Genomic DNA, 23,117 nt, shown 5'->3' on the forward strand with positions numbered 1-23,117 from the left:
AAAATAGGAACTGAAGGGGTTTTTATTTTTTATTTCAGAGCCCCAAATTCTTCAAGAAAATAAGGTTATAGTTGCTTTGAGCCAAATAGATGGTTTGATGAGAACAGCAAGTTAAATCCCATCCTCACGCACTTTTTCTCTGCAATGGAATACTCCCCTAAGCCCCTAATGAATTTTCAGGAGTGTATTCTACCCTTGGGTTAAGTGAGGGATACATTCTTTGTTAGAGAATCTTGAGTGGAGGAATTTACCCCATCTACAGATTTACAACTAGAATTTAACCTACACCAAAGGGTAATTGTTGTTAAATATCTACAGGTTGGGACTTGAACGGTCAAAAACCATTGGGGCAGAACAGAATAGTATGTAAAACAGTTGGGGAAAAAAGGATTTGATCTTTTTCTTCTATTATATGTGATTAGTTAAATAGTCTCCTGACCATGTGGATATCTTGAACTTCAGAAGGAAAAAAAGTCTTATAGTGGTCTTAGGGGTAGAATGGCACAGACTACATAGACAAACTCAAACTTGTAATGGGTACGACCTTGTGGAGCAATCATTAAGGCAACATGCATAGTTATGCCAGACCCCTGTCAGGAAACAAAAGATCTTCTCCCCAGACAGTTGCTGCTTCCCCAGATGTATGAATGTATAAGGCAATTGGGAATATAGGATCAGATACCGCCCAGCTCTATAATAATCCTGGATATAATTTTTCAAACTTTAAAATTAGCTTTGGAAACCCTGAACAATTTCCCACTGGATCACAAGTTAATCTTTTTGGGCTTGCAGGACAGGAAATGACGGTTTGTGGTAAGGGTCTAACCCATCAGTTAGAGTATAGGAAATGTTGAGAAATAATAGGTCTGTTGAAGACATATTACTGAAGGACTGCGTCAGTCTCAAGCAAGCTAAAAATAGGGACTAACTGGAAACTGTATATGGAAAAAGACAATGCTGGCTAGGAAACAGGAACAGAAGAAGCTACTGAGTTAGCAAATTGAAACAGGGAAATAATTTGCACCTCAGCTTAGCTACATTATTGATATGTTTTTGAAGACAATGAATTGGATTAGAAGTTTCAGGTCTGTACTTCCTAGATTCAGTGTGAGACACAGGTGGTGTACGCTTTATCTATAAGTGGCTTGTTAAATGTTAGGATTTCACCCAAGACTTTTTCCCAGTTAAGCTCACATAAAAAGAAAAGGTTGGAGTCCGTGGACATCTAGATCAAGTTTAAGGCCTCTGCTGCTTTTTTAATAATTGTGGAATAATTACCATGTTCAGTTGTTGCAAACACTTCTGAAGGTGGTATCTGGCATTTTAGAGACACATCTAACCTGCTAGTGCTACGTTGGTCATTTGAGTTAGTATTTGAGTCTGCAGAGGGAGAAATCCCTTGTCCTCCTCTGAAACATTTAAGTCCTTGTTAGGAGTATTAGAATATTGTAAGAGGCCTCAATCCGGTCCATACAAATTATGCATAATCTAATATTACTCTCCTGTGGAAACTTCACATGAACTTAACCAACTGAACAATCTGTTCCTCTAATGGCCACTTTGATTGAAGCCAACCACAGCATCGTCAACTTAGTCTCTGGCAAAGAAGAGGGCACTTACTTTGAGATAAGCTTCAAGATTGGCTTCAGAACAGACATCAGACTGGTCAGAATGGCAGGATGAGGAGTTGAAGCCTGAGTTGGAAATAGGGATGAAACCACCAGCACTGTAGTTATATGAGGGGACATCAAAGGTAACACAACTGACTATTTGGGCACCAACAAAGGCATGTCAGCGGGAGGAGTTGCAAATATTGGTGGCACTGTGTTTTGAATATTCCCTTTGCTCACCTAACACACCGAGCAGTGGACAGCTCATCTGTAGGAATAAGAGTTAACAGACTGGAACAGGCCCCAAAACAGGATGATTTCTGCCTCTTCATCCTTCTCTGATAAGAGGTTCTCTTTCTTATATCTTTTGTCTTTCCTCTCAACAGAGGTGTGCCACAAAGTCTAAATATCTAGACCTCAACCTTGTGTGCCTTCAAAAAGAGGCCATAAAAAGCTATGCCTGCCTTTTAATCAAACAGGTGGGATGCATCCTCTGGCACACATCATAAAATGTAGGGTCATGCACTTCACCCAGACACCAAATACAAGAGGCATGAAAGTCAGTCACTAACATCTGAAGGTCGATTGTGGTTTGACAACAAATACTTCAGAGACATATTATGAAAAGTTTTTACAAAGTAACTAGAAAGGACAACAATTGATCACAAAAATGCCAAATAAAAACTCAACGGATCCGGATCCCATGACCACTAAAGGTAGGCAAGAATGGCATTGATGTCACCAATACACACAGCACCTTTTATGGCACTTGGTATCTTATTTCCTGTGGTGCTGCTGGACCGCTAGTGCTGATGTCGTGCAGGGCCTAGTGACACTAGTGATGGGACAATGGCTGCAGAAAAATTTCTGGACTCAATCTGCCACCTGGTAAAGGAAAAAATCTGCAGGAGTTAATATCTATTAGAAAGTTTTCATTTAATCACAATGCCAGAAGATCCCAAATCTGAACGGTAGATGCATCTGATAATACAACTGCAGCTTTAATAAAGGAAATTCATATCAAGCTACACGTTCAAATAGTACGTGCTTTAATACTGACACAAGAACGAAGGAGTGGATTCCTTCACATGGAGAAACAAATACATAGCATAATCAGGGGTAATTCACTTCTATGGGCACTAGGGTTCTTTCTACTTCTTTTATAGCTCTATGTTGTTATACTGATGTAGCATAACAGATTATTATGTCCCAATAGTATAATTAAAAAATGTCAACACTTGCTACTCTCGGTGATGGCCAAGCCTCAGTCTGAGGCAGGCAGTGAGATCTGTGTGATAGATGGCACAGGTGCATGAAAAAACCTGCAACCGCTATTAGGCATTTGGTCTAGGGCAGGTGTAACCCCAGCCACGGGCTCAGAGGCCTGCCATTCCTCAGTGCCTACCCATTTGTGACATGCAGTGGCGCCACTTGTAAAGGCAGCCCCCTTAAGTGCTAGGGCTACATGCCAATCAGCTTGTCACTTTACCTGCTCCCAGCTCAAAGAGTTTAAAAAGACTGGTGTGAAGCCACATGGGAGCTGTGTGCCTTCCCAGAGAGTCACTGGATCGCGAGGAGCTGAAAAAGGACCCACAAAATCAGCGAAAGTAAATAAAACAATGTCTTGAAATGTTGTGTATGTGTACGTGTGTGAGCACCTCAGTAAAACAGAATGAATGACAGGTAGCGAGAATGTGTGAGTCAGAGTGACAAAGAATAATTGAAACTACGAGAAAATTAGTGGGGTTAGAGTAAGTAAAAATAGATTAGTAGGAGTGTGAAGATGTACAGAGAGTGAATGTGAGAGTGAGTGAGAAATGAGTGACAGTGAGCGTAACTAAGTAGCAATTAGTGAGCCAGGGTAAGAGAGAATAGGTAAGGTGATAAGAGTAGGTACAAGTAGGTGAGAGTGAATTAGAGTGAGTGCAGGTGAGGAGTTAGTGACAATGAATAAGTATGAGTGAAAGTGAGTGAGAATGAATAAGTGTGAGAATAAGTGGGGGTATATTAAATGATCATAAGTGACAGTGTGTGAGTTAAGCATGGCAGTCTCGGCATACTGGACGGATTTCTTGGCTTACAGTGGCACTGGTGGCAAAATTATGGCACTGGTATACCACCGGTAATTCTCAGCATAAAGGGCACTTGTGGCAAAATGCAGGCCATAGCATACAATGGGAAGTACTTTACATATGTGACATCCATGGCACGATGCTGATACTAACATGCAGGAGATAATTCCTGGCATACTGAGCAAGTACAGGACAATACTGGTGCTGGCACACTGAAGGTAATTCCTGGAATATGATGTGTGTGTATGTGGCAAAATGTTGGTTGTGCCCAATTGGATGCAATTCATGGCATGAGGGAGGACACTTTCTTTTTTTTTTTTTTTTAAACACAACTTTATTTGCATTTTGTCATTTTGAACCATTATAATTTATGTCAATGTTATAAATAGGAGTATCAACTATTTGTGCAGATCATATTAGATAACGGTTGAACAGCAGGTTTCAGTAAATGGAGCAGTTTTTTGCCATTGCAAAAATCGCAAATCCCATAATCTGTTGCTTGTTTCTAGATCTAGAGAGGAAATGAGGGAGGATAACTGTGACATATGCATGCAGGGGTGTGGGAGGCAACCACGACAAAACTGGGCCAAGCATACTATTAGTAGTATCAGACATAAGGTTCACAGGTATATGGATGACATCAATGGCACATCTGGCATTGGCACACTGTAGGTAACTCTTGGTAATGGGGCACCCATGACAATGCTGGCCCTGAAACAATGGAGTTAAGTGTTGATATAGTTTTGGGGAAAAAAAGGATTGCCTGCTGCCACTTATCATTATAAAGAATATATTTAAAAACTTGGTAATAGCATTACGTTGGAGCAAGTGTATATGGCAGACTTTGAATGCTCACTGGAATCCATTTGGATACCTTTCACTAAGTGGTTTATGAACAACCACTCTAAATTCCCTGATCATGCTCCAGCTTGAAAGTAGACCACACTTTCCAATTCAAGGACAAGGGTTTAGGAAAGCTCCTGCTATGACAATCTGTTCCTAAAAGGAACCATCTCGATTTTTAAGGTTGGGACACAAACCCCATTCTCTCTCGATCTTCTGTATTCCTACTCCACCATCCAAGGATGCCTTTCTATTCATTCATTTATGAGCTACATGCCATCATGCAATAATCAAGAGTATTCAAGTGCTTTAGCAGGTACCAAACAGCAAACTCTGGCTACACCAATGTCACTCCTAACACATGATATCTAAATAATGCTTTTGTAATATGTACAGAGAGAGACTCTTCTACTTTGAAGAACCCAAGGGAAGGCCAAAAGAGAGCTTTCTGTTGTAGAAGGTTAAAAACAACATTGCTCTCCCAATGAATTTTCAGTCAAACTTTGAGGAATCGTAGTGATGAAACACTGGAAGAGGTGCTTCCCAACTGGACAATCTTTGAATAGAATGCAAATGCAGGATTTAGCTGGACACAACTGAAAGGAAATCTGTTACAACAATGAGCTGTTTCCCACATCGGTCTGTAGGTTGGAACAACTGGAGTTAGGTCTATACAGCTTGGACTTTCCAGCCTAGAAGGAAGAAGAAAAACTCCAAAATCCTTAGAAACTGTTATCCTGAAGACTGACACTCAAGTTGCAAATAGTACATTTTTTATCTCTTTATGTGAGATATCTCGATCAAAAATGTTGCACAAAAGTTACATCAAACATTACATAAGACTGAACAGTGCATGGTTATAGAAAACAGGATAGGGGTAAGGAAGGCTGTGAATGAGACAGTACAAGACAAGACAGAAACTATACAGCAGTCCTGTGTGTGGGCAGTGACCACTGGCAAGAGTTTCTCAAATTCAAGGAGGGGCCCTGTGTGCTGACTAGTCTCAAGCTTAAAGAAACGTGTTTCGCACACTTGACAAGGAAAAATATCCTAACCACTGACTAATGTGGACACTAGTGTCATGGTTTAGTAGAAGTGAGTGCAGGGCGTTCACGCACGAAATGGTGTTGGGCCAGAAACAGAGAGAACTGCATATATTTGTAAAGTTGGCTCAATTTGTTTTTTTTTGGCAATAACTGAGCCAACAATGGTACTCTAACTCTGGCAAATGGGTGGCTCTAGCTACTAGACTCTGGGAAAGAAAGGGAGGCAGATGTGCGAATTCATTTTGTTAATCTAGATGAATGCTGAATGAAATGTTAGTAATGTTAGTGTGGAGTGGAACAGAGTTCTGAAGGCGATTCATACAAAACCTCACAGGTTTGCATGTTAGAAATTAAAAAGGTGGAAGAGCACCAAGACTGTAGCAGGTGAGGAGCTATGGCTAACAAAGAAGGCTGTGCAAGTGTGAGCCTGCCACCACACAATCTTTCAAATCTTTTTCCAAGCTAGTCTAAGCACAATTACTTAGGAATGTGAAGGAGGTGGATATAAGCGTACCAGGTTAACAAACTCATATTCATATTTTACGTGGTCATCAACATCAGAATAAAGACCTATGAAGCACAGCTTTGCCTTCTGCAGTGATAGTCTAAGAGTCTCCTTTCAATAAATGTTTTACCACTATTAAATTACACTGGTCAATGTAAATTAGGAAAAAATATAAGTTTATTGTGTGACTTGTTTACCTTGGTTCAGTTCTACAAAGACAGACCATGGAGGAGAACCAGGTTTAACACATTTCACCGAATCGGGTATACAAGTCACTATCTAGTGTAAAATGTTAGAAGATCACTATTAAAGGTTTGACTTTCGAAGAACATTTCAGTGTCCAGTTTTCACTAATTGTATGTTCCTGGACTTGTACAAAACATGGATTGCTTGAGGGAAAGTATTCTACAAACTACAAATACCTGTATGTACGATTCCTCTGGTTCACAGAGGCTGTTCTAACGGGACTCTGTTGCTGTGCAGGAGCCATGTTACGTGTGGGACTGGGTACATAGTCATTTGGTACCACTGGAGGTCGGACAGGCTCAAGTGTGCGATAAGGAGAGTGGCGCCTATGAAAAAAAGAAATACAACCCAATTATCAATTTGTTTTTTTGATTTTCAACAAAGATTAAAATCGGATAAAAAAAAAATGACTTGTGTATGTGCTCGAACCAATTACCTGTTGGTGACAGTTTCGTAAACAGACAGCCTCCTTCAAATTCCCAACCTGACGATAAAACCACCATAATGTGGCTAACACTTAAACTGATTTTTCAGTTCAAACGTTTGCGAGAATGGCTAGAACAGTATTGCATACATATTTTGTACACAACACATACATAAATTGCCATACATTTATACATACACAAACACACACAACTGTAAACACATACACATATATTACACAACACATGTATACAATATACATGATAGGGAGGGATGAGATGAAAATGCTGTACTTGTCTACTAACCTTTAACTAGGAATCTTCGAAGAATCATTCAGTCTCACATGTCGAAATATTCCTTGGCTAGATAAAAACAAGCATTTGCAATGCAACGGGTCTCACGTTTCCTTGAGCTAGAGCAATTAGCATTGTAAATTCCTAACGAGACTTTTCTTGCAACATAAATTGAAAATGAAAATAAAACAGTTTCACATAACTAACTGGACTTTTCTTGCCATATAAACTGAAAAGTAAAGGTTTCTGACATAAGCGGGTTGAGGCCGCCATCAGTGCAAAGCAGACACACAAAGGCAAATAAAAGTTCACTCAAAGTGAAACCTATCGGCAAAAGTGCAATCATCTACGTAACCGGCAAAAGAGGACAAGGGTCGACAGGAGAGCCAAACTTGATTATAAAACTTTTAGATATTACTTCTTCCTCTGTGATTAGTCTAAAATCTGACCAACAATTTAAATTGTGAGCACCTTGATCAAGCCTTTCTTCCGATTCCACTGTCTGATGACTGATGACAAAATTCAAACACCCAGACAGTGTAATCTTTGCGTTTAATCAAATGAACCAGTGTGCGTCAAAAGAACTTCTCGAAGTGTTGAAAAAAGATACTACTCAGAACAAGGAATGATCACTTGAAAACAACAAAGGAAAACACTTCATGTTGATCAAGTAAAGATCAACAATGCATCCTTAAGCTTGGCATAACAGAATGCTAACATTCAGCAAATATTGTGAGAGTGGTGATAAGGTGAAAAGAAGAATCATGTTTTCATACGAAGGTAGCCTACCACATAGTGTACACATATCCTGTGAATATACTATGCTCGTTTTGCATGACATTTGGTTGCCGAGTTAGTGGCAACCTGAAAATAGAAAAGTGCAGATGAAGATAGTTCCTCACCCACCAGGCATTACACCCACAGAGTTGAGGATGTCATATCAGCTCAAAAAAGCAGTTAACCTCAGAAAATACATTTTTTTTTTTTACTGTTTCCACCCTGTTGAATCTTTTTAAACACCGTGAACTAGTCAAAATAGTAGATAGAAGCATGGAGTATCGAGAAAAAACACCCTTGCTGCTAAAACATGTAACTAACCTTTTTGTCTGAAGATACGAAAGAATATTGGTTATTGGATCGTCTAGCATCAACAACAGACAAATTATGATCCACAATTACTTTGATAACCTATACCTTGCAGCAAGGAAATCTAGCCCCAAATAAGCAGGTTCTGCATGATGGACCTGCAGAGAGGAAGAATGTAAGGTTTTATTTAAAAAATAAAATAAAATCTCAATAGGATACAAGCCAAAGGAAATACTTAAGGTCTGATGTCTGGTGGCAAAATGCTGGGGTCACCCATGCTTTAAGGGGAAACATCAGTAATGAGAAAAGACGAATGAGTAATGAAATCCCCCATCTGTGGTAATGAGAAGATGTGCATGTTATGTCCTTTAAAGCAGACTTATCACTAGAGACCCAAAACCTCCTTAAACCTTAAGTGATTCAGGGTAAAGTGGCCCACTAAGAGTCCATAAACAAAAAAAGGAGGCAGAAGATGAAGGGCAGGTGGATCTTTCCCCGGCCTCCGGAGACAATCTAATATCAAGATATGTAGTGAAAGGGGAAAGGGATGTAGTAAGAGGTGCCTTATATCAGCAGATGTAATATTAAACCATCATAATGTCCCTTTAAAATACAGATCCATTCAGCATCAAACATTTCAACCCCACCACAGACATGCACAATTTGGCAATGTAGTCCTCTAAACATCAAAGGAATCCTTGAGGGACAAGTGAAATAAAATAACCCACCATAGAAACAAGTGAACTTGGAATTATGTTTAAGAACCAGCAGACAAACCTGAAAACAAAGCAGACGTGAGACGCCCGGAACATTAGATGCTTTAGTTACAGGACACATATGAATGTAAAGATATGGCACTGTACACCACTCCCACCCAAAAATGATGGGTAGCAGTGTGCCCCTGTAACAGCAGAAAAATCAGAGCTGTGGGGCTCTAGCCTAAAAGTGAAGAAATCTAGATGAGCAACAAAGGTAGGAAAGCCAACACCCATAACTATTTATGAGGAGACTCACAAGACATTCCAAATCCTACAGTGATCATTGAGAAAACCAGACCAACAATCCAGCACCTGATAAATTTGGCCGCAAAACAGTACAGGGAAAGACATTTGATTAACACCTTTAGTGTATTTACCTAGGTCAGAAAACAGAGGAGAGAACATCTGCGAGCAGGGACAGGGAAGAATGGAAAATCATGAGTCTAAGTGACTTTAAAGGTTATCGTCTCCTCTCGAACTGTGACTTTAATAGGAACAGAACTTATCACACTACAGATTGGTACTGTAGCCTTCTGAGGAAAAATTAGTTTTTTCCAATCACAGCCCTCCTTAGGACAAGAGTAAACAGAAAGATGGCACTGGGATTCTGATTATGTGATTAGGACACAAAGCTAGGACGATAGCAGTTCAGCTGCAACAGCAAGCAAGTTAAGATTCAGAAGCAGCTCTTCACAGTAAGGGCAGAGGCCTTGATAATCCAGGTAAACAAATTGTAAGTCTATACGTTTGTATACCTATACTTGGAACAGCACTCAGAGAACAGGTTTTGTAAACTAGATTACGTTATGCATGCAAGGAAGAATAGCACAATAGACAGGTCTTCATCCGTTGAAGAGATATGTAACTTTTCTACATCAGCCAGCTAGCTGCATAGTGGCCAAGTCTGGCGACAAAGGCTTAGCCTCCTAAGCCTCACAATCCAGTTACAGCACACAAATATTGCAACACAAAACATAACGCATGGTATAATCTTATTGCATGCAGTTCTGATTATAAAGTAAGCAAAATATGGCCAAAAGCGGCTCAGTAGAAATAATTTTTAAAAAAGGGTTGAAAAGTAAAAGCAAACTACAGCTCCCAAACAATTCAAATGTCCCTGGCCAGAGAGAAATTATCATACTGTGCTTCAATTCTTAATCCGGTGATCGCTGTATATTAAAGGAGCAGAAGTACACATCCTAATCTGAAACCTGAATTTTTAGCCTAATGTTATCTTATTTATTTTCATTCATTTTATTTAATGCCTTTCGACATAAGACTTTCAGTTAATAAAAGTAAAATTATAAAACATAATAATTGGAAGCTCACTAAAAACTGAATTTAAAATGCAGAATGTTCTAGTATTGACCTTAATTCAAATATGTGTTTACGATCATGTATTCAGTTCCAGAACTTTAGACATAGAATACAGACATAAAAAAAAGACATAAAATAGATATGCCCATGACATGGTACTGCTTGCCCTAACTCTTAAGGTGCTTCTGGCTCAACTAAAAGCAGTACATGTCTATTGTGTAACTAATAATTAAATATCAACATCTCTAAATCAAAAGAGATGCTGTTTGAACAATTTTAGCCTCAAATCAGGTTTACTCGTTGCAGTAACTTCCTGTAACAGGTGTAGGCCTATCCTTATCTCAGGATTCAAGAGGCCAAAATTCAAAACTAGAAACAATACATTCTTACAACTCCTACAAAAACGGAATAGCAACACCCTGACTCCATAGGTGAACAAAGACCTGACCATTAAGAATGGCTGCATTCTGGCTTATGGTGCTAAGATGTTGGGTCTGGGGCCTGAAGTCCCCAAACTTGCACTGGAAATCAATCTTACCTTCAATTCATCTTTAAAGAGAATAAAGAATAGTCCAGCACGATAAACTGTAAAAACAGATAATCAGCCTGGACGGAACATCTCAATCGTGAAACACACACTAAATTCTATCTCACTTTGAAGAGGGATCTTAAAGCATTGAGAGTGAAATTACTGAAGCATCCTTGGTTACATGTAAATATAAGAGTAAAATGCTATCCTCAAGATTTAAATAAATTGATAGCAGGGCAGCAGCCAAAGAAAGTGTGAAGACAACCTGGAAAGACTCTAGTGTCTTGGCTGTCAGGACATTCTCTTGAAAGACATGTACCAACAATCTTCTATCCCGGGCTCTTGCATCTTGGTTTGTGGGACATTGTCTTGGTAGACTGGTACCAACAACCTTATATCCAGACGTAGACAAATCTTCAATAAAAACACATTTTCGAAAGGGCAGGCTGCCTCGTGCTGCCGGTGGCTAAAAATCTTGTAAGGAGGAACTTATTAGAAACATGCACCTGCCACCCAAATGAACCAGAAGGTATGCAACATTTGATTCTACATTGTCAATTATGTAAAGTGATCAAAGAAAATTGACTCATTCCATCGAGAAGAACTGGTTTAAAGATACAACAACCCCATGTTATACTATATATATGTTGACTTCTGTCATGGTGTTACACAAAAATTCAGGCATGGGAGAAGAGCTGGGGGTGTGGGAGGGTTACGTTTAACTGTGTTACATTTTGCTTGCTTCTCTTCATAATACGATTAAAGCACCTGGCTTGGCCCGTACCGCCCGGTGGGTTGTAGGCAGTGGTTTGTGTATGCAAGAAAATCAATAAAGCCAGTTAAACTTAATGATACGACAACTGCAAAATCCATTTGTGACCCACATGGTGAGTGCCTTCATGGCAGTAGTTTAGAAACTATGTTCAAGATCCCACAACGGTGACAAATAGTCTTTGTTCAGTAAGTGACTTTTCAGCACTTATTTTTTATATAAATAGGAGAAGTAGTAGTTCATGGTCCTGATGAAGCGCCATAAGATCATTTTTTTTACCACAGAGGCGCGAAACACGTTGACCACACTGTGTTAGGACTAGGTACACCACCTTCTTTCCTTTCTATGGAGTACAGTGGGACATTATTCCCCGCACAAACTCCTTTACTTCCTTTTTTAATCTTGGCCTGATCCTTGTTTTGAGTTATTAAATCATGATGCCGAAGGCTCAGAGCCAATTTTAAATCTATTTTTCTCTCTCCTTTTTTTCTTATTTGTCAGTACTTGCTGCAGACCTTATTAGATCTGCTATACCATCTTTGGTTGAGAACCACCAACGTTCGTGAGGAGATTGCCCAATGATGATGCTTCGCGTCCCAGTCGATGCTTGAGGGCTCTCCTGATAATACTGACACTTCCTCTCCCTGCATGTAGATATATTGGAACAGTGTACTAATTCTATTTATAGGTTTAGGTTTTGGGAGATCGTACACTGGACCACAATTCTCCCAGTCCCTCTTTTCTTTTTTCGACAAGATCCCACAATGTTAACTGAAGTAGCTTCTGAAAAGAAATTAATCTAATAAAACACTCAAAATTACAAGCTGTGGACAGCGAGAACTACTTGAGATCTCCAATTGGACCATCTATCATCTAGGGAAGACTAAAATACACAGAGAAAACAAGTCTATTGTAGTGAAAACAACTCTGCCCGTGAAATACATAACAGATCAAAGTAGTACAGCTGAAAAAAATATCCATAATCGAGTGCTAATAAATATCAGTGAAACTCCACGAATGAAGAGTTTAAAGCTGGTTTTTGGAATCGTTTTTTAACATTAATTTATTGCAAATCTCTAATAACGGTTTAAATCTGTCATCAAGTCACAGCCTGTTAACAAAACACCTTGATATCTGCATTCTTTTCGTTAGGCCACTGGACATGTGCTGACAAAACAGAGTTTCACGGGCATAAAAGAAGTTTTCAATCCTTCAGTGCAGGATATTTCTCCATGACATCTTGTGCTTGAATTTTGCAAATGTGCAGAAAACTGGCAGCTCAAGAATGAATTCAAGAGCCAGGTTTAAACGTGCATAGCACGATGCAAAGAACAGAGAGCATTTAATTGAAATTCCCACATCATAATATAAATCTCTTTAAACTAAAATCGTCACGAACAAAGCAACGAAATGATCTACTATGCAAGGTTGATATAGTACTTGATTTCGGCAAAGGCCCCCAGTAATTGCCTGATAAAACACTTCATAATGCTTTCCGCTCGATATAATGCATGCAGCTTTTAGGCACACTCACCTAGAGAGGCAAGTAAAACAGTTGCGTATTTCTAGCCAATCACGTCTGAAAGTACTCACCCAATGGTCCCCTTGCCTGACATGGGTGGGCTGGGTGGTTTCTGGGTAGGAGGCGTTGTACGGGGCAGGCCTCCCATCTTCATGTTCTGTGTGCTCACCTGTTAAAGACAGAAATGGGTGCGGAAGGAGGAGAAGACAAAACATTTTTAGTTATACCAAGCTTCGGCCCAAGCGACCCATAAAGAAAAGCAGCACTTTACGCTAGAAATCAGTTCTATTCTTTTAGTGTCACGGTGGGTATATGTAATGAAAGCCATGCACCTGGTATGCTTCATTAATTACACTGTAGTGTGTCATATTTGCTACTGTAAAAGGTATTCAGGTAATCCCCACTAGAATAAATTCAATCATATTGGAACTCTGAGAGTGATGTTAAAAAATGTGCAGTATTGCACCCACAGAAACAATGCATGCAATTAAAACAAGCATTTGCAATACAACGGGTCTTGCGTTAGAGCTATTAGCGTTTTAAACTCCTAACCGGACTTTTCTTACCACATAAACTAAGAATGAAAACTAAAACAGTTTCACATATGCGAGCCGATGGTCAACATGAGCGTGAAGGAGACACAGAAAAGGAAACAAATTCGCTCACAGTGAAACTGATCGGCAAAATTGCAACTATCCATGTTCCCGGCAAAAGTGCAATTATCCATGTAACAGGGTCGATGTCATGCAAAGCGCTCGATTTCTACCCAGCGAGATCGCGCTGTGCAGGAAATGAAAAAATAGTCCAGAAACCAGTTGAAAACACAGAGCCCTGTATGTTTTCAGTAGATTACCGGTGCGCTCGAGGAGGGCTTAACACTGGAAAAGGCATGAAGTATGCATGCCTTTCACAAATGGAATCAATCGTTTTTTAAAAGGCAAGCCCACAAACTAATGAGTGACGGGCATGACATGGGCGTGGTTAGAAGCCCACAGAGAGATTACAACATGGTCCAGTGCACTTGCACGCGCTCAACCCTAAAAATTTCTGCCATTCTTGCTTAGTGTTGCATATTCTTTCCATGACATCAAACAAATGCATAACTATTATCTGCGTTTCATTTAGACACATTTTCACAGGTAGTCAATATTTATGAGTACTATTCAAATAGTAAGAAACAATCATGGGCAAAAAACGAATTTCAATATGTACTAACCAATGTGTTCCATCAACTTGAGAAGCTGTAACCGATCAAGCTTACATGAGAAAACAGGAACCAAAGGGCCCTGTAACCACAAAAATCAGAACCTCGCAATAACAAAAGAGTAAGAATCATAACAAATTGATGCTTAGCTGATGTGTATACATGGTCTGGTTATGATTCAGAGGGCGTACCCACAGTCATGGTATTTTTTAAATATAAACTTTGACGACGTAGACAGATCTGCATGAAGTTTTGGCAACCTACTGATTCAGCTAACTCTCAGTATGGTAAGTTTTATAAACATCCGTCCAATGGGAATAAAAAGTTAAGGGAAGGAAAGGGGAGGAAATAAACAAGGGAGTTCTCATTTTAGATCCCATAGGAAAATGCTCTCACATCTATAGACCGAATGGCTGTTAGAATTTACACCAAACCTGGCTTGAAAGTAGACCTTTACTAAGATCACAATCCGATAAAAAAAGAAATAACAAGATAAATCCAAATATGTAAATATATAGGGCCTTTGGAAATCACCTCTGCTCTGCCATTAGTCTGACTGAGTATCGTTTACAGTCTACTTGCTTCCATCCATGAGACATTACTGCATGGGTTAATAGTTCAGTCCACATCAGCCGTAGTTTCTATTGCTCTGTGAATGGCGACATTTTCTGATAACATGTGTACAACCACCTTAAAAGCAGTGTGTTTCAGAGTCAGGGCTGGTTGGCCAGGCTTTTAGTTTTTAATGTTCTCCTTTTATAGCTCCCCTTTTGATTCTTAACAGGATATTACAGCTCTCCAAGTAGTACTAACAGGTCACTTGCTTGCCGCTCATTTCAACCCCAGTGCATTGCATCCTACGTGGCCACTTTCTCTGAACCACAAGATCATTATGGAAGGCAGTTAGTCCATAGTGTATCATTGTATTACCATTCCAGGAGGGCCAGCATGTTGGTTTTAAATGTGGTGGCCATGCTGGAACTTTAAAACAACAATATACTAATTACTGCATGTCTGCAAGACGGTCACCAACTTCTATGTTTAGATTCTTTAATGCAAGCATATGCCGGTTTTGTTTTTTCTACTTGCATTCTTTTATCTTTCATATGTTCTTGAATTGGAGTGTTAAGTGCAGTTCTGTCAGAGGGTGAAGGCGGAATGAGTCTGTGGAAGTATGAATGGATGCCTAAACGCAAAGATAGTTGACCGAGTGTATGTATGGTGATTATTGAGCACCTAAACCTGTCAGTGACGGAGAAGGCAGATCTATTAGCATTGCCAATGCTTGTTTGATTTTATTTAAATGGGTTCAGTAGCTTTTGAGACATTAACGTATACAAAAGGCTCCTTGGCTTTGAAGGATTAATACCTTTGTATATCTCTGCTGTTTTAACTTTGATATTATGACTCCAATTCTGCCAATCACATTTTTTTTTTTGTTTTTTTTTTTACAAAATGTGAATGGCTGGATTAGGGCTAACATTTGTCTGTTTCCCTCCATCTTCAAATACACAAGGCAGCTCCAACTCACAATTTTCAAGCTGTGAAAAACAATTACACAGCCCTAGGGAAAAAAAGGCAGTAGTTGAGAGTATTCAGACGCAAGGGTAGTAAATCACATCATGAGAACAAACTCCTAAGCACACAACTCTGGAGTCTCAGCGGACTCTTCTACAGCTGCCCACTCTAAGTGCTTGATTCCATCCACATTTTGTACTTGAGCAAAGCCAAACATTAAAATGAGTGTATGCCTTTGCTTGGAAGTCAGGCTGTCTGAAACCAGTGACATTTGCCCAACCCCTGCTTCACACAGCCAAAGGCCATACAGAGGGGGTGTTTGGCGCCATGGCAGGTTGGGTGCAGTGCTTAGAACAGGCCAGGCCCTGCAACCAGCCTGGCTGTACATGCAAATGGTTGGACAATCGTGGTGGGTGGGGCACAGGGCCTGGCCAGTGGATATTGGAAGTTAAGTACATTCTAATAAACACACTAAATTCACCTAGCTAAAAACTGAGCTAATGTTTTAGCTCAAATGAATAAAGCCACTCAAATTCGGTAGTTATGTTTACGAATGCACATAACATATGTCTCAAGTCACAGCATCACTAAGCACAAAACACCTACTTGTCAATGGCACAGATACAGAAAAGCATTAACAGACTAAAAAAACCTTGAAAATGAAATAAAAATACATTGGCAAAAAAGGTGTTAACAGGAGACCAACATGGTGGGTGGCATAAGTTATGTAAAGTATAGTGTGTGTTCATAAGTGGTAACATTCAGTGGCTTTAACGTCTGAGCCAGAACAATAACTTAGTTTGTAACTATGCTTTTTTTTTTTTCATATTTACTACACAGTAGCGTTCGCCACTGTTTAGTTATATCAGAGCTTCCATGGGAAGAGGGATTTTAAGTTTCCTAATAACTTTGGCACTGTTTGAGGAATCTTCACAAAACTTTACAATAAAAATCCACCCACCTCACTTCCTTCCTGGAAAGGTTCAGGTGATTCATTAAGCTGGGACCAAGAAAAAGGGGAGGGTTCCAAAAAAGCGAGGACTCCCCATTTGGTCTTGTGGGAGTACACTTGTACTGTGCAAGCGATGAAATGTGAAGCAAGCATTTTCCTTTAGTACCTTGGAGTGCCCCTTGGGAGACAGTACCTCAGAGGTACTGCAAATTATTTTTTTTTTTTAATGGATAATGTGAAGTGGGTGTCCATGGACTGCTACCCAACTGTGGGTCGTTGGCCAGCAATAGGTATGGCCGCTCACAGGGGATTAGGCAACAGCCAATGCCCTGCAGTCAAACCCATGCCTTGCACATCCTTTGTTTGCAACAGGTGGTCTGGCCCTGTGTCCAACCCCTGACTGCGGGCGGTGATATGCTATGCTCAGCAAGGGAGCTGGGTGTGTATGATAATTAAAACCCATGAATTCATTGAAAAAAATAAAGTTTAAACTGACATTATAGTTAGGTATAGTAATATATATCTTTTAATAGGTTAAAACAAAAGCTCAGATGTGCACTGAAAACACAGAAGGATAAAGGGACGATATAGTTATGTATTGTAGTAGTAAAAAACTAATGTTCAAAAACCAAACAAGTACTGAATTTACCAGTTTTAGTTTACTGAGCTAACTATAACTTGCACCCCGCACCATACACTGCTTACGCCTGAGATTTGCATAAAAAATTAATGCCGCAAAGCCCACAAGAAAAAGAGAGAAACAAAACATATCACACAGGTATTAAAAGACAATCCACTGCAATGCTACAATTGGTAATAAACTGATCTTGTACACTAAGGAAATTGATTTAGAGTGCGGCGAGGCAGAAGGACTGACCCTGCTTTTCCTCATATTGATGTGTGACACTGAATGTGGATTGCATGGCACCTAGACACCAGCAAGTACGCATTCTGTAATGAAACTTTATGAAGCAACACGTGGATGAAAATATAGAAGCTCAACAAGCTCAAGCCCTGGTGCACAAGAAGGAACAATACTTCGTATATGTCTGTAGGGAGAAGTCAAGATACACAGTGCAAACCTTCAACATGGAACGTGACTTCGCAACAGACGCATGCGCACTAAAAAAAAAAAAAAAAAGCTTAAGGGGGGAAAAAGGGCACAAGTCTACTCTTGCCATATTTGGTCAGAGATGGACTCCAAGTCGTGACCAGCAATTCAGCCCTCAGAAGACGAGTGAAAACACCATTAAGTGAGCGGGAGGCAGGTTGACAGGCAAAGCAATACCAATAACACTTACAGTAAATATAGAGTAATATGGTTATCTAATATGAGTGACTAAAGAATTTACCCACCTGACCGTGACACATGAACCCGGTATAGGTTAGATGAGTGCAAGTTAGACAATAAAAGATTATAAGCGTGAGATCATAAGTATGGACATAAGTGTACAGTGTGGGTGTTGTGGATAATAATTAAGAGCTGAGCCACAAAGATATTGATGGTACTCTGTTTTTACAAATATGTAAAGATACAATTGTGCTATACAACTGATTAACCTTGCCCTCATGTTTTACTTAGAGGAATGATAACTTGGTGTTTTATCCTATTTGGTTATCTAAATCTTGTTTCTGTCTTAGTAGACTAGGTTAGGACCTTAGTACATAAACCAAGAAAGGGGTACATATGGGACGGTAAAATGCCACAAACATTTAGGCTCTAAGACAGAGTCAGAATACATGCTGACCTATTAAGAGGAGGAGATGAAAATCTAATTATCTGAGCATACTTACAATGTTTTTAACATTGTGATAGTGAGTGAATGAAATTATTTGAGAAATCCCTCACGTACACAATTGAAACACTATTAAACCCCTCTTGGGAGAAGATGTGGCCTAATGACCAGGGTTGCCAACTATGGAACTGGGGAATCAGGTTCTAGTCCTGGCATCAGCTTAACATCATGCGATTCTGGGAAAATAACTTAATCTTCCTGTGCCTAAAAAAAAAGAAAATATGAACCTGACCTTGTGTAATGTAATCTGGTGCTCAGGTAAAGCTCTCCAATGTCCTTGCACGAAGTTTGCACTCCATAACTGCAAAACTGGTGTAACTGAGACTCTTTATAACATTACATTTAAAAAAAAAAAAAAAAGCTTCAAGCACCAGTAGTTACAGGCGCTAAGTATGCAATCAAGTGTGGACGAGGTGTCAGAGTCTTTCTAATAGAAAGGCCAGCAGGAGTTACAAGTTAGGACATAGAGGCAGAGCACGGAATAAAAAATACATTTAACAAATTACCCTTTCATAGCCTAGGTACCATGTGTTATTTAGATTTTAAATCAGGAGATGGCACTCAGCATGAAGTTTTGCACTCTTCCATAACTGAACGTGATTTAGCGCACAAAGAACCTTGGAGTAGTAAGGCAATGTTGGGACACAAAAGTCATTTGCATGATAAAGACATGTATCTCTGCTCTGAGTGTCCAACAGTATTGTTGTCTGGATCTCTAATGCTGTATTTTTTGTCACAGGCAAACACGGATCATGCATGTGCACCATGACACAGACCTGTCTCACGGATGAGTCTTGTTGGTTGGACCAAGAGGGATGCTCAAAGCTCTACCCACAAAGCGGTGGAAAGCTACAGCCTTCGCCAGGAGTTAAACACCACAAGCACTTTGGTTTTAGTATACTGAGTAGTGATCAGTTGTAATGAACAGGACCTTTTTACCCTGACAGTATAGTGAGCCCTACAGACTCACTCACCTTTTTAAAAGTTCCACCGCTATGTGCCTAATTCACCTTTGGCCTACATCAGTTGGATGTGGGGTACTGTGTAACACAGGAGTAGTGACTCTGGGCTGGTTGTATGTGTACCTCGGAAGGGTACAGTACAGGGATAAGGTAGCACTGTGTAGGACATGTGAGATTAGTGCATGTGCTGAGCATACGTATGTCTCTGAGGAATACATGCAATGACCGATGTAGTTCTTGCACAATGAGAGCATGAACTGGGTGTATATGTGTTTGCGTAAAGCATAATACATGAAGGGTGAAGTGTTGTTCAGTTCCCATGGTGACTGTGTGTGATGGCAGTTTGTGTGTTTGTAAATAAAACATCCTGGTTAAAAATAGAAAAGCTTCAACAATAAGCACAGAATGCATGTGTATATGTAATGGTACAATGCATGGAGGTACTACTGCTGGACAGTAAGTGTGCGATGAATGTACACTAAAGTGCCTGCAATGGTACATTATATGGAGGACCCCGGGTTCCATTTTGGCAAGTCTGCCTGGTGAAGACACGAGGAGGAGTGGAATTCCTCCAGACAGATTTGTGTGTTGCTGAATTCCTTTGAGCTGGGTGAGACAAACTGGAGGGAAAAGGAAGAGACTCCCTTCATATTCAAAAGACTGCTCTTTGACTCAGTGACACACCACAAGGAAGGGGCCTGTGCACATCTCAGAAAGGGAGATGAGGCTGATAAGGAATCCTAAAGAGCAGGCTGAGGGGTATGGGATCAAACTTTTAATGTACATATCACTGTGGCTAACATCCGGGTGTGAACTCTGGTCACTTCACAAAAGTGGTGTTATGGGACAATCAGCTTTGGAATCTTGCCTGCTGTGATAAGCATCTTTCATGAGGGAAGAAGAAAGAGAAAAGTGTTCACTTAAAAAAAAGCGGAACCCCAACATAACAAAACATTCAAGACTCAGACCCCTGAATCACATTTGGTGTCTGGAAAAGAACTATAAGAAGGGGAGGTTGAGTCCCCAAAAACTGGTCATCTGCCAAGCAGCCAAACGGGCTGGGTCAAAAGGGGAAACTCTGCAAGTCTTCAGCCTGTGACAAGGACAGGGTGCCAAGACCTGTTCGTCTCCCAGGGAAACAAAGATCACCTACCCTGAAGCACCAGCGCCTGCTTGTTTGCCAAGACCAGTGTGCCCTGTGAGGAAGAGAAGAGTGTTAGGAGGTGCGAGGTCCGGTAGGGAGCCCTACCATAAGGATTCAGCTGTGCACCGATTGGGCCGTGGGCCGTAGCCCGTACACAGGCCTGCCGGGAGAGGGTCGCTGCAGATCTAGCCAAGTATCAAGTGCTGTGCTGATGGAGCCAAGCACACACAGTACTGTGGCGGTGACTCTGTAACCTTCAAGATGCCAGCAACCAAATTTTGAACAGGACTATGCAAGACAGTCCCCTGTGCCTTGACAATTAATAGTTACCAAGGCCTTTAGAAGACAGCAGAATTAAGGACTGGCAGCAGGAGATGCACTCTGTCAAGCCTGGATTAATGCACATTTCGCCCATTAGCTATCATATTGAAAGTCACTGCTCAAGTGAGGAGGCAGGTGACAAACCTATTTGTGGAGGTATCAAGTATGGTTTTCCAGTTCTTCTGGAACTTTCTAGGAAACTTTGAGATTCCCTGTACCTTTTATACATATTTTCAGCAAATCTGATCACCCATTAGAATCAACTTCACTGCCTGGTCCCTATGTTTAATAGAGTGGAAGATTATCTGAGATACTGGAAGGGTCTAGGTCTTTTGAGCTCAGTTGACACTCATATAAAAAGCCTGCATAGAACGGCTATGAATATCATGGGGGCAGACATATTCATGTCTTGAAATGTTTGGCAGAACTGAGAAGGTAATTGCATACAAAACAATCAGTAACTTCGGATCTGCCATTACAAAAGACTATTTTCCACTCACTGGGGCTCTGGTGGGAAAAACAAGGTTCAGTGTTCAGATTAGTAAGGGAGTGATGCTTTCTATATCTACAGAAGCTAGGTAAACAAACCAGTTGTGGGATGCTACAAGTGCTGAGAATATTGTTCCTGTTGGGAACAAACAGAAAAAATCTTGGTCAAACTGACAATGCTACTTTGCCTCACTTCTTGCGGAAGGAATTCTGATGTGCAGGCATTGGCTCTCTCATGGAGATAACATTTACCATTGCTAGGAAGATCAAATCCAATATTCAATCCATGACAATATCTTTTTCCCCTTGATAGTCTAAAATTATGTTTAGTTAGGAGCCTCAAAGGGTACGAGGATGAGGCAAGGGAGCTACATCCAGTGGGCTTTAGAAAACAACTAATTTCAATCAGCAAAATATTTTGGACTAGTTTAATCTACCATCTTTGCTAGGTGCCCTTAATGAATCATGCGGAAGGCTGTTGTAGACATCTAAACTTTTGGGGCCCACTCAGTTCAGTGATGTCTTTCCAAATGTCTGCTCACCACAGTGGCCATTTCAAAGAATCAATGAAGAACGTATTGGGACTAATGGAAGATTGATAAAGGCTAAGAGATAACATGTTGTGCGTTATTAATGAAAATGCATGTAAAGCAAACATGTTCATAAAGGCATCCGAAAGATGAAAAGAAATGGTAAAAAAGTAAGGAGCTGCTTGAGGACAATTTGAATTATTTTCAAGGCTGAAGTAAAATGTGGGGACAGAGTGAGGTTTCACGTGCTCTAGAATCTGCAGAAACTTTGTACTGAACAACTAAAACAGTAACTGGTCTCGAAAATTTACTCCTGTGGACTGAGTATTTGGGAAGAGTGCTTTTATATAGGCAAAAATAACACACTGAAAGCCTCACTAAACTAAGTGTGGGATTCATTTTTAACTACACTAGACTCAGACTGCAGACTAGTTATTTCTGTCAATCCCAAGTGGAATATACCTTCCTCCGACAGTCATACATTCTCTGTTTTTTGTATTCCCTATCAATCTATGTGCATTTACATGTCAGGGTTAGCTAATCAAACAATATTAGTGAAAAAGACACATTTATGTGCTGAACTGTCTTCTGCTGATTAATCATACTGTTACTGCAATGATTACAAACTTTGAATTTTCTTAAAGGGTCCAAAGCTTGCTGAGCTGTCAAAACAACTATGACCTAGCAGCTTCAGATATTCTTGAGCACTCTGCTCATGATAAGAAAAGGAGGAAAGACCCAAAGCTGCCACTCTAACATCCCTAGATAACACTTTCGACAAAAAGCTCAAAACCTGTCCCCAGGCATTTGGCCAATCAAGGAATAGAGAAGGAGGCATGTTACTCCAGCTCTGCTCCTCTCCAGCCTTATCAATTCTTAAAGCACAACCAATCGGAATTCACTCACCCCGTTTGTACACTTTTGGGTTACAGAAGTACATAAGATTGTTTCCAGCCAATTCTGGACCTAGGAAAAGGGGCGCTTGCTGAAAATCGGCAAGCTCATCAGCAGCAATGCGTGATCAGAGAGGCACGACCGCCACCTTGGGGGCTGCATCCTGCCACCCTGTCCTTTTGACCAGCTACACAATTACAGCAACACCCAGAGCATCAGAAGAGACACTGAAGATCTCAGGGATGCCCTACCAAGATGTTATGGACTGCTTTGTGGCCACATGAG

The 23,117-nt window shown here is 40.3% G+C and overlaps 1 protein-coding gene across 21 annotated transcripts in view; it reads right to left on the reverse strand.

Moving 5' to 3' along the window:
* ABI2 (abl interactor 2) overlaps nucleotides 1-23,117 on the reverse strand; it is a 630,778-nt gene that overhangs the window by 225,686 nt on the left and 381,975 nt on the right. For 15 of the 21 annotated variants that reach the window (XM_069226017.1, XM_069226004.1, XM_069226001.1 and 12 more), the window contains 2 exons: nucleotides 13,094-13,191; nucleotides 6,499-6,648 (listed from right to left, as the gene is read on the reverse strand). In XM_069226017.1, the coding sequence (XP_069082118.1) occupies nucleotides 6,499-6,648; nucleotides 13,094-13,191 (248 nt within the window). The remainder of the gene's footprint in view (nucleotides 1-6,498; nucleotides 6,649-13,093; nucleotides 13,192-23,117) is intronic. The other 6 variants (XM_069226020.1, XM_069226013.1, XM_069226006.1 and 3 more) reach the window with 1 other exon arrangement.

The sequence above is a fragment of the Pleurodeles waltl genome, chromosome 3_1 (genome assembly GCF_031143425.1).
Source record: "Pleurodeles waltl isolate 20211129_DDA chromosome 3_1, aPleWal1.hap1.20221129, whole genome shotgun sequence".
Lineage (NCBI taxonomy): Eukaryota > Metazoa > Chordata > Amphibia > Caudata > Salamandridae > Pleurodeles > Pleurodeles waltl.